Source organism: Leopardus geoffroyi, chromosome D1 (assembly GCF_018350155.1).
Source record: "Leopardus geoffroyi isolate Oge1 chromosome D1, O.geoffroyi_Oge1_pat1.0, whole genome shotgun sequence".
Classification (NCBI taxonomy): Eukaryota; Metazoa; Chordata; class Mammalia; order Carnivora; family Felidae; genus Leopardus; species Leopardus geoffroyi.
The window spans coordinates 81,475,029-81,487,884 of NC_059329.1; the positions used below are offsets into that span (position 1 = coordinate 81,475,029).

Below are 12,856 nucleotides of genomic sequence, written 5' to 3' on the forward strand. Positions count from 1 at the left end.
AACCTGCATTAACACATCATAATCACCCATAGCTTACAACAGGGTTCACTCTGCTGCTGTATGTTCTGTGCATTAGGACAAGTGCATAATGACATGTATCCATCACTATAGTATCATGGAGAGTGATTTCACTGCCCTGAGAATACTCTGTGCTCTGCCTCTCATCCCTCTCTCTCTCTCCTATCCTTGGCAACCGCTGATTTTTTGCTGTCTTCATAGTCTTGCCTTTTCCAGAATGCTGTTAGTTAGAATCGCACAGTATGTAGACTTCTCAGATCTCCTTCTTTCACTCGGCCATGCAATCACCTTTGAAGCTGAAAAAAAACGTTATATGATTTAAAAACAAATCACCAAACTTTGGATGCTATGAAGTCACCCAGCAACAGGAAGAGCAGGCATTCTTTAGTCCTACACATTCCCAAGTGTCTCTCTATGCCTAAAAGTCTTCCTGGAAGAGTGAATTTCGAGAAGTAGACCTAGCTTGAGATTGGAGTATGGTCTGGAATGTCTGTAGTATGCTTTGTTATTGTTCAGTTTCTGTTGTGTATATGTATGCCCTTTGGAAGCTACAAAGGGCAAATGGCTTTGTCCCACCTGTCACGTATCCTGGGGGCAGGTGAGGCTGCACAATCCATCTGTGCCTGCCTCTAGGTCAGGGTAAGGGGCAGTGGCTTACTCCCTTCCCTGAAAGAGAAGAGGCTCTGCCCTCCTTCTCCAAAACCTCATTCCTTCATCCGGGGGTTACACAGAGCCACACAGCTTACACACCCAGTTGGTGTCAAGGAAAAGGGAGACAAAGGGAATTGCTATGGAAATCCCAGATGGGATAACGTGCTCTTTGGCTACCACAGGACCTTTCCATCTGCCTCAATTTCAGCATCTGTGAAATGGGGGGAAAACAGTACTTATCTCAGTTTTTGTGAGCATGAAATGTGTAAACATACACAAAGTGTGTAGAACAGTGCTTGGTTTCTGTTCAGCTCATGTTAGTGTTATTTCTTTAAATACTAATTTATTAGTTATTATTTTTTAAAAAAGCAGTTTTCTCTACCAGGAGTAGTAGGAGCTAGAATACAATCTACCATCTGATAAGGGTACTCCAGAGTCACTGATTTAGAGAGTATTTGTATTTCTTTTTTTAAAAACTTTATTTTAATGTTTATTTACTTTTTTGGAGGGGGGAAGGGCAGAGAGAGAGGAAGACACAGAGTCTGAAGCAGACTCTGGGCTCTGAGCCGTCAGCACAGAAAATATTTGTATTTCTTTTTATTTCTTTTATTACTTTTAATTATTTTTTTAACGTTTATTTCTGAGAGAAAGAGAGACAGAGCATGAGTGGGGGAGAGGCAGAGAGAAAGAGAGAGAGACAGACAGACAGACAGACAGACAGAATCTGAAGTAGTCTCCAGGCTCCGAGCTGTCAGCACAGAGCCCAACCTGGGGCTAGAACCCACAAACCTCAAGAACATGACCCAAGCCAAAGTCGGAGGCTTAACCAACTGAGCCACCCAGATGCCCCTAATATTTGTATTTCTAAAGATGATGTGGACTAGCCAGAGGGTTGACATTCTGTTAAGTAGGCAATAAGCCTGGCTACATTCTTATCCACAGTGAAAGCCACTGTATAGCATTGAAGTCTGATTTTTTTGGTGTTCCTATGACTCATAATTAAAGATTATTTGCATAGGAAAGTTTGCATAGTAATTACATTTCTGACATGTTTTAAGTTAAGCGAGGTGCATTAAAATATATATGTATTAATATACTTTTTATCCCCAAGGACACTTAGAAAATGAAAGCATTCTTCTCCTGTTAAGTATCATTTTAAAATGGAAAATTTTGGGGGCGCCTGGGTGGCGCAGTCGGTTAAGCGTCCGACTTCAGCCAGGTCATGATCTCGCACTCCGTGAGTTCGAGCCCCGCGTCAGGCTCTGGGCTGATGGCTCAGAGCCTGGAGCCTGTTTCCAATTCTGTGTCTCCCTCTCTCTCTGCCCCTCCCCTGTTCATGCTCTGTCTCTCTGTGTCCCAAAAATAAATAAATGTTGAAAAAAAAATTAAAAAAATAAAAAAATAAAATGGAAAATTTTTATGACAGAAAAGCCAGAATTTGTATTAATTCAGCAGCACTTAGTAAATTTCTACTCATGTGCAGGATTTCTTCTGACCTACGGTGCATGGTGTATTTTCTGTTAGTTTATTTTAACAGAGATTTCTTTTATTGTAAGTATGTGACTTTCTTGACAAAACTGTTTCTCATTTGTCTGGAACTGAAAAAAAAAGATTAAAACCTCTTCTTTTCTGTATAATAAGTAAGGCCAACAATAAGAGCTATTGTGAACAATGGCTTTAACTGTGAAATGAATCATAGTTACATACTGAGGGTATTTGGATTTTTCTCTAATTAAGGAGGGTAAAGCCAGAACTTCTGAGTAAAATATGGCATCAGACTGTTGACATCTAGACTGTCATTTCCCAATTTCCCATCAATGATTGCCAAAAAAGGATACAGAAATGCAAAATCAAACACCACTGCTGAAACCCAATGAAAAAGATATTCATTATTTGAAGATTTGGTAGGAAAAGATGAGACACAAGTGTGAAACACAGTCATTTGGCCTGAAGACAGCCTGATGGGTCCCCAAATGACAGTGGAGAGTTGGGCTAACCTGACCCGTCATTGGTCCTCAACGTTGGGCTGCTGGAGCCACACAGCCAAGGAAACTAAGCATCCACTGCCATTCTCAACAATGGCAATCTTGTGAGCAAGCCAGAGTCCTGCCTGCTCCCACTGCCTTGCCCACCCGTGCCTCTCTCTCTCTCTTCCTCTCCCTCTCCCTCTCTCTCAATCCAAACAGAATCAGAAATAGCCAGTAGAAGGACATGGCAGTAATTGGTAATTGGTTTTGGATAAAAAGACTGTTACAGGTGGGAGCAGGTACTGGCTCCCATGCATACTGTACTGTCTTTGCCAGAGTATAGCAAACTAAGTCAATTTTTAAAGCATAGACCAGGACTTTGTAATCAAGAAGAGTCCATCTGTACAGAGACATGTTCCATGAAATCTTGAAAGACACCAGAAAAAGCATCTTACAAGACACCTGGGGTGGCTCAGTCAGTTCAGCGTCCAACTTTGGCTCAGGTCAGGATCTCAAAGTTCGTGAGTTTGAGCCCTGCGTCTGTCTCTGTGCTGACAGCTCAGAACCTGGAACCTGCTTTGGATTCTGTGTCTCCCTCTCTCTCTCTTCCTCCCCTGCTCGCACTCTGTCTATCTCTCTCTGAAAAATAAATAATGATTCAAGAAAAAAATTTTGAAAACACCATAAATTGAAATAAAGCCTGTATACAACAAACTTCGTTCTAAGTTAAGATTGGCATACTGCTAAGGTTGAAAACAAACTTTTCCTGGGAATCAGTAATTTTGTCCTAGGTACATACTGACAGAAATGTATGCACACATCTATTGCAAGATATACACATGAATGTTTATTAAAAATAGGCAAGACTGGAAATGAATAGCCCAAATACTCATCATTAGTAGAAAGCAAAAATAAATTTCATTGTTTTTTTAATCTTTATTTATTTTGAGAGAAAGAAAGAGAGGGAGCATACAAATTTTATCTTATTTTTTGTGACAAGAACTGACTTTTTTGATCTCACAAGGTCAGACAACGTTGAGACTGCTGTCTGTGCATTATCTCATTTAATCGTAACAATAATCTTATACTGTTGATAATATTATTATATTTGCTTAAAAGCTGTGGGAACTGATGCTGAGCAGTGAGATTAAGTAACATGTCTACGAACACAGTTAATTAAAACACCAGTCTGTCTAATGCAGAAATCAGTACCTTAACCAGTGTATCATACTGCATCTTACTAACTCAAGTGTATGGTTAACATGTAATCAGTCAGAAATCACTTACAGATTAATGACCTGACCTAATTTTACATCTGCCTGACAGAGGACTGTGGTAAACTCCCCAGGATAACAGGACCCTTAGTGGCTACTGGCACCTGTTAATAAGTCTTCCTCTGGTACACCTGGACATTCTTCAACTCTATTCCTGCACATATTAGATAACATTGTAACTAAACAATTACATTCCTGCACATATTCCTGCACATATTAGATAACATTGTAACTAAACAATTACATGCCTACTACTCCCCAGACAGGATAAAATCCCTAAAAGTCTTTTGTGTCCTCTTATTTTTATCCCTCGAGTTTAACACAGTACATAGCACACAGTAGGTGTTCGATGAATGCTTGTTAGATTGAAAAGAATAAATTCTGAAAAACATATGCAGGTCACAAATAGTTACTACCATAATTTTATTTGAAAAATTCTCAAAAATGTGTTTTCATGCAAATAGGCAGACTTCTATTGCTGTTTTGCAAATGTGCTAAAATCTTTGCAAAGGGTTCTTTCTCCACGTGAGCCGTAACATGCATATTTTGGGGATACTCTTTAGGAAGACCAGCTTTGCTGAAAGTACCTGAGCTTTATGGTTTGCAATGCATTACATAATTAAGTTGTTTTCAACACTGTTGAAAGACAAGGTCCCTGATGGATGACCAGCATCCCAGGTTCTCTGAGCAAAACTAGTTTTATTCTATCTTCTGGGAATAATAAACATGAAAACTCTGTTTCTAAATTAAATTCATTCTGCATTGTAATTGGAAAGCATTTCACTATTCCAGGTAACTTAAGAGAGGAGTCTTGATTTCATGTTCAAACAACCCTTATGATTTCAAACAATTAAAGAAGTTGTTCTTTTGGTGACTAAACACAATGATATATAATAAATTTCCTGTCAGTTCTGCTTTTAAGCAACAGATTTGAGCGAGTTAATCAGCATCTTGGTTAATGGGTGTACTATGTATTGAAATAAAATATAAACTCATAACCTTAAAATTTTATGGAGCCTATACAATGTTTTTTTAAACATAATTCAGGAGATATTTCCAAATCTCACCATGCTTCTGTATTACCATTTCGATAGCTATTTTTCATTCTGCCTGGTAAAACTCATCTAATAATTTAGAATTCATAAAATAATTAGACAATAAATTAGAATTCTAGTTAATATAGTTTGATTGTGAACACATTTTTCAGAAACAAAAAAGTTGGGAATAATGCCTAAGGTCACTTATTGTGAAAAAAAAATGGCGATTTTTTAATGGTAAAACAGCTGTTTCTCTGGGAGAGTTTAGCATTTGTTTTGCTTAGACTTAGAACAATGGGTAACAATAACTATCAGAGTTCCACTTTCAGTCTATGCTGCTCTTAAAATATGAAAAGCACATAAAATTGATTACATACTATCTTGTCTCCTCACACTTTTCCTACCAACCCATCATTTACTTCCAGGTCTTCTCACTGAAGGACTCTTGCCTTCGCCTAGGATTAAATATGTTTTTAATATCATAAAAATCAGAAGACACTCAATAATGAACTGGAGGTCCACCTGGGTGGCTCAGTCAGTCAAACGTCTCAGTCTTGATTTTGGCTCAGGTCATGGTCTCAAGGTTCATGAGGTCAATCCCCCATCCGGCTCTGTGCTGACAGTGCAAACAAAGCCCGCTTGGGATGTTCTCTCTCTCCCTCCCTCTCTGCTCCTCCCCTGCTCATTCTCTCTCTCTCTCTCTCTCTCTCTCTCTCTCTCTCTCTCAAAATAAATAAACATTAAATTTTTTTTAAATAATCAACTGGAGAGGGTGGTATACTTTATGCAAAAGAAAATGAAGAAGGAAATTTGTATATGATTTTATTTTAGCCCAGTCCTTGTTGAAATTACCATGAAGATGTCTGGAGGCAGTGGATGGTAGGTATAAAACAAAGGGCACACCATGGCTATCAGTTCTGCTGTAATTTTGTGATTATTTATCTTAACCTGTTTGAATTTGATTTGTTGTAAATACTGGAGGCGAGAGGAGGAGATGTGTCAATATGATCTCTTCTTGGTTTTCTATTCTTGAGGTCAGCCTTACCTGGACACACAGGTTTATGGATGTTGCCTTCCTTTCTTCCTCCCACAAATATTTATTGATGCCCACTCTGTATCTGATTTGGGGTGAGATGTCTGGAATAATCTGAGACAAAACAGTAAACAATCCTTGATCAGGCAGATGGTAAACAAAAGATAATAAATGGTTTCGTGTCATATAACATGTTAGGAGTTAGTAAGTGTGAAGGAACTTGAAGGGTCTTGAGGAGAGCAGTTAAATGCTGTAATTTATGATGTGGAGGATCACTCAGGTGTCTCAACTATCATGCAAGGTGTATCTTGCAAGGCAGGCATTTGGTGGAAAATTGCCAGTCTATAAAAAATAGCTTTGGTGAATGGGCAGAGCAAGGTGAGGGCCATACAGCAGTCTTGATGAGCAAGTGATTAAGCTTGATAAATAAGCTGTCTTAGTTGGATCACAGTTTTATATCCACTGGACAAGTATCTCTGGAGCAAGCAGCTCAGGAATTATTTTCAGTTCAGTGTTGTTGAACAGAGCTTTAGAAAATTTAGAAAACCTAGGTTTTAGAAAACCTATCTGAATATTATTTAATATTGGAAATTATGTTGGCTTCAGTACTTATGTTAAGACTTAATGTCTTAATTTTTGCAGTGGGAGTTGTAAGTATTAAAAAAGATCAAACATGTAAGGCACTTATGTCTGAGCCTGATGTTGAATAAATACATACTCAGCATATGCTAGCTGATATTATTTTTACAGGACCTTACTAAATAAAACTTACTATATGCATTTCAATGCCAGCGTCAGAGAACCCAGGGTCTGGTATCAGACTGCCTAATTTCAAATTATAGAACATCGCTTGCTAACTTGTCTCCTATTACAGACTTCAGACTTTCTTTAATCAACTTTCCCATATCTCATAACTGGAATGTAAAAACACATTTTTGCTTTTGGAGCGCCAGTATCCAAACCAAAGTGACTGAGACCAAAACGGTGTGTTTGTCTAGCCTACACTATTAACAGTCATTGCTTTGTTTGCAGAATGACATGAATTACATAGCATCCAGTGGACTTCTATTCAAAGATGGCAAAAAACGGATTGATTACATCCTGGTGTATAGAAAGTCAAATATACAATATGACAAAAGAAACACATTTGAAAAGAACCTCAGAGCCGAAGGCCTGATGTTGGAAAAGGAGGTAGGTGCTTTGATAACACTAGTTGTGTGGTAAAATATGCTGGAAGAGATATAATCTCATATGTTTTAATATGGGAAGTGTATACCACATGTCTTTATAAAATGTATAGTTATTTTCTCCCACATAAAAGAAATACATATGTACAGTCCCACTTAAATATGTATTCCTTTTTTACTTACACATTTCCGTAAATTTAAATATTTTTCAAAGGGCATAACTATTTTTACAGTTTTAAAAATTGAAGAAGGAATAATTATGCCTATATAAAGTATAGAAAACCCTATGAAAAGAAAAATGTTAAAAGAAAAGAGTGCCAATCTGTTAATATCTGGGTTTCAGTATTGGAATGAATGATTTGCTTCTCAATCCTTTTTTTTTTAATGCTTTTATTTTTTTTTCAGACTTCATTTTTGAGGGTAGTTTTAGATCACAGCAAAATTGAGAGGAAGGTATAGAGATGTCCCATATAGCTCCTGCCCCCACACACCATCTCCCATTATCAACATCTCCCACCAGAGTGGTGCATTTGTTATAATTGATGAACCTACATAGACTCCTTATTGTCATCCAGAGTCCATAGTTTACATTAGTGTTTGCTCTTGATGTTGTACATTATGTGGGTTTGGGAAAATGTAACGTATCCACCCTATAGAATTATGCAAAGTATTTTTACTGCCCTAAAAATCCCATGTGTTCTGCCTATACATCTCTCTGCCACCCTATTCATTCGCCTGTATAAGGGCATCTTGGTTGCTTCCAAGTTTGGGTAATTATGAATAAAGCTGCCTTAAACATCCTAGTGCAGGTTTGTGCATGGACAGAAATTTTCAACTTTGAGTAAATATCAAGGAGTGGATTGCTGGATCATATGCTAAGAGTATGTTCATTTTTGCAAGAAACCTTCATAATGTCTTCCCAAATGGCTATACCATTTTGCACTCCCACCAGCAATAAATGAGAGTTCCTATTGTCCAATTCCTCACCAGCATTTGCTGTTGTCAGTATTCTGGATATTGGCCATTCTAATGGGTGTCTAGTGGTAAGCTCATTTTTTTATTTGCATGTTCCTGATGGTGTATGAAGTAGAGCATCTTTTAATATGCTAATTTGCCATCTATGTATCTTTCTTGGTGAGGTGTATGTTAAGACTTTTGGCTTATTTTTAAATTGAGTTGTTTGTTTTCTTATTGTTGAGTTTTAAGAGTTCTTTGTATATTTTGGAATAGCAGTTCTTCATCAGATGTGTCTTTTGCAAGTATTTTCCCAGTTTGTTGCTTGTTTTATCATTTCCTTTGACATTGTCTTTCACAGAGTGGAAGCTCACTAGTTATTTTTTTATAGTTATTAATTGATCTTCAAATGTTGAACCAGCCTTGCATACTTAGGATAGATTCCAATTGGTTGTGGTATATAGTTCTTTTTATACATTGTTGGGTTCTATTTCCTAATATTTTGTTGAAGAATTTTGCATGTATGTTCATGAAAGATATTAGCCTGTAGTTTTTTGTTTTGTTTTGTTTTTGTTTTTGTTTTGTTTTTGTCTTTTTTTCTTGGAGTGCCTTTGTATTTTGATAATAGTGCTGGCCTCATAGAATGAGTTAGGAAGTTTCCCCTCTACTTCTATACTCTGAAAAAGATTGTAGAAAATTGGCACAATTTCTTCCTTAGATGTTTGGTAGAAATCATCAGTGTACCCATCAGAGCCTGGTGCTTTCCGTTTGGGAAAGTTATTAGTTAATGATTCAGTTTATTTAATAGATACACATCTATTCAGGTTGTGTATTGTTTTCATGTGAGTTTTGGCAGATTATGTCTTTAAATAAATTGGCTCATTTCATCTAGGCTGTCAAATGTGAGCATAGAGTTAACCATAGTATTCCTTTATTAATCTTTTAGTTATAGCGCAGTCCCCTCTTTCATTTCTGATATGGATGATTTGTGTCTTCTCTCTATTTTTCTTACTAGGCTGACTAGAGGCTTATTGATTTACTGATCTATTCAAAGAACTAAACATTTCATCAATTTTTTTCTGTTGTTTTTTCTGTTTTCAATTTTATTGATTTATGAAAGTATTCTATTTTATTGAAATATTGTTGACCATAATGTTATAGTATGCTCTTATTCTTTTCTTCTGTTTACTTTGGATTTAAGTCACTCTTTGTTTTTTTTAGTTTCTTAAAATGAAAACTTAGATGATTAACTTTAAACCTTTCTTTTTTTTAATATATGCAGTTAATGCTATAAATTAACCCCTAATCACAGCTTTCACTATACTTAAAGTTTACATAATTTAAACTTTGATAAATTATGTTTTTATTTTCATGTAGTAGAAAATTATTTTTCCTCTCTGGAGCTTTCATATTTGTCCTATGTGTCATTTGTAAGAATGTCATTTAATCTGCATATATTTTGGGAATTTCCAGTTATCTTTCTGTTGTTGGTTTCTAGCTTAATTCCACTGTGGTCTGAGAGCAGACGCTGGATGGTTTCTCTTCTTTTAAATTTGTTAAGATGTGTTTTATGGCCCAGAATAATTAATCTTCTTGAATGGTCCATGTGAGTTTGAGAAAAATGTACATTCTCTTGTTGTTGGATAAAGGAATCTATAGATGTCAATTACAGCAATAGTTGATTGATGGTGTTATTGAGTTCAGCGGTTTCCTTACTGGTCTTCTGCCTGTTGGATCTGTGTATTTCTGATACAGAAGTGTTGAAGTCTCCACCTGTGATAGTAATTCATTTGTTTCTCCCTGAAGTTCCGTCAGTTTTTGCCTCACATAATCTGGCATTCTTATCTGCTACATACACGTTAAGGATGGTTGTATCTTCTTGGAGAACCGGCTCCTTTATCACTATGTGATGCCCTTCTTTATCCCTGGCAACTTTTCTTTCCTTGAATGCTTTTCTTAAGTGTTCTTTAAAGAATGTTGTATTTTTCTAGTGAAACAATAAAACTACTAACGCTTACTAGAAAAAAATGGAAAATAGAAAGGAGGTAAAAGCCTGTTTTTCATACTCCTATTATCAAAAAAAAAAAAAAAAACCTGTTGCTATTTTAGTTAAACTTCTAAGGTCTTAAAAAACACATATTAAATACATATTTATCACATTACAGAATGAAAACATCTTAATGTGAAAACTGAAAGTAAAAAAAAAGTGCAAAATAAAAAGCCAAAGTTCACATCTACTATCTCCCAAATCATATTCTCTTATTTTTTAGTAGCCTTGTTAATGTCTTGATTTTATTTTGCTGGGTGTCCTAAGTATATTTTCTAGATATATACAAATATGCATATATTTTTTAGAAAATTTAGTCATGATATGCATTATATTCTACTACTCAATTTTGTTATTTAACAATATATTATGAATATCTTAAATTGCCTTTATATTTAGATACAACTCATCTCTTTTACTAGGTGTATAGTGTTACAACTTGGGGATTTAGTCAACCATTCCCCTATTCAGAGAAAAAAAAAAATTTTTTAATTTTTTTTACATTTATTTATTTTTGAGAGACAGAGAGAGACAGAGCACTAGTGGGGGAGGGGCAGAGAAAGACTGAGACAAAGAATCTGAAGCAGACCCCAGGCTCCTAGATGTCAGCACCGGGCCTGACACAGGGCTCGAACTGTGAGATCATGACCTGAGCTAAAGTCGGACGCTTAACCAACTGAGCCACCCAGGCGCCCCAAGAAAAACTTTAAATTACATATTTGAGGGACTCCTAATTTACTACAAGTGGGATTTAACTACTTTTCTAGAAAATTAGATGGACAAGGTGAAAAAATTTTGATGATTTCTTTGGTTAAATATCTAGATAATTTGCTAATAAGTGTTATCAATGGAATAGAATGCTCACTATTACTTAGACGTGGTATTGGAGCCCCCGCTCTTTTTTTCCACAGGACTACTTCTGTGATTAGCCTTCTAGGAAACACATTAGGAAATACTGAACTATAACTTGAGATGGATCTAGAGAACTGATATGTTTATTAGCAATTTTTAATATATATAAAATAACAGTGCCTTGACTCTTTACAAGGTAAGGATTTATTCACACACTGCCTAGTGTTACAAAATTGGGCAAGTTGACTTCTGGTCTCAATTTCTATTGATTCCTTTAGTTCTGTTTCCCTTTTTATGTCTCTTCTGGGAATTTTAACCCAGAATATCCATATCAGTGGACTAATTCAATCAATAAGTACTTATTACCAAAGTCTTATGAACTCAGTCTTGTAATAAGATTTTATTCTCCTGTGATTTCTCCTCCATACAACCAATCATTTCCTCATCTATACCAAGAGCAATTTATACATACATTCTATTATAATATTGATAGTTACTTTGCTCACATATCTCCAATTATTTATCAATTCAACAAATAACTGTGATAGGTACTATGCAAGCTACTAGGGATCCAATGAGTAAAGTAGACCTTGTCCCTGCCTTCACTGAACTTTCAGTCTACATGTGAGTCTGTTGTGACAATTGTGTAATTATGAAAGAGGTATGACTTGGCTCAGTCTCCAGATAGTTTTCTTGGCAGTAAGTCCAGATTCTCTTCTGAGTCTTCCTCTCCCTTGTTCCTCCACCGTTTTCTTAGCAATAATATAGGATGTTATTCATCCAAACGGAGTCCTGTTCTGCTTTTAAAGGGCAGTCCATTCACCCTTGAGTTCTAACTCTTTAGTCGCTGCTAAGAGATTTTTTTTAAATTTTTTAATTTTTTGTTTTTATTTTTGTTTGGTCTAGATTGGCTCTCAGCAAGACAGTGTTTCTATGTGTACTGTTATTGCTGGGCTGACTTTTTAATTTTTTTTTTATTCTGGGTTCCACAATTGCAGCTCTTTTAGTTCATATTTATAGGTTTGGGATTTAGTTCCCATGATTCAATAAAGTATCATGACAGATGATCAGGAAGTATATTCATTCTCATCTGCACATTTCATTGAAATCAACCATCTCCACAAACTATAGCCATTGTGTTGAGCACAAATTACCAGTCTCTGCTTCCTTTTTCTTCCCACTTACCTCCACTAAGGTAAATGACTTTTTTTTCCCTGACAATGGAAAGTGTTAAGGCTACCCTAGTTCTCCAGAATAGAGGTTAATTGTTTTTGAAACAGAATTGGGGGATTTGTATGTCTTCCTTCCAAAAAGGGCCTAAAAGCACTATGAAATTTAATTCAACACTCTCAAAGTAACTCTGCCTACCCAAGCAAGGGAAAATGCTGTAGATTAAAAAAAAAAAAAAGAAAAGAAAAAAAAAAGAAAACAAAACAAAACAAAACAAAACAAAAGAAAAAAGAAAATCTTGTTACACTCTTTCCACTTGACCAGTATTTGCATAGCTAAGGGTACTACCATAAATGGATTTGCATAATAAAGCTTTTATTATTGAAAGATGACTTTCAATATCTACTTATGGATACAATGTCTAAAATTCTTCCTTAAGAGGATACTTTTCATAATTTCAAACTGTGATAAGTGACCTAAAAGACAAGTAAAGGATGTTGCAATGATTTATATCAAGGGCAGTGATCTCATCTGGAGGATGAGGGAAGACCAGAAGTGAAATTAAAGAAATAAACTTTGAATTGAGGTTTGAAGATGAATAGTACCTAAAATAAGTTGAATAAGAGGGCTAGATGTGATTTTAAGCAGTGACTGCATATTATAATC

At 35.9% G+C, this 12,856-nt stretch overlaps 1 protein-coding gene across 2 annotated transcripts in view; it reads left to right on the plus strand.

The window, feature by feature from the left end:
• ANO3 (anoctamin 3) overlaps positions 1-12,856 on the plus strand; it is a 424,570-nt gene that overhangs the window by 284,084 nt on the left and 127,630 nt on the right. For both annotated transcript variants that reach the window (XM_045484806.1, XM_045484807.1), the window contains one exon: positions 7,013-7,171. In XM_045484806.1, coding sequence (XP_045340762.1) covers positions 7,013-7,171 — 159 coding nt within the window. The remainder of the gene's footprint in view (positions 1-7,012; positions 7,172-12,856) is intronic.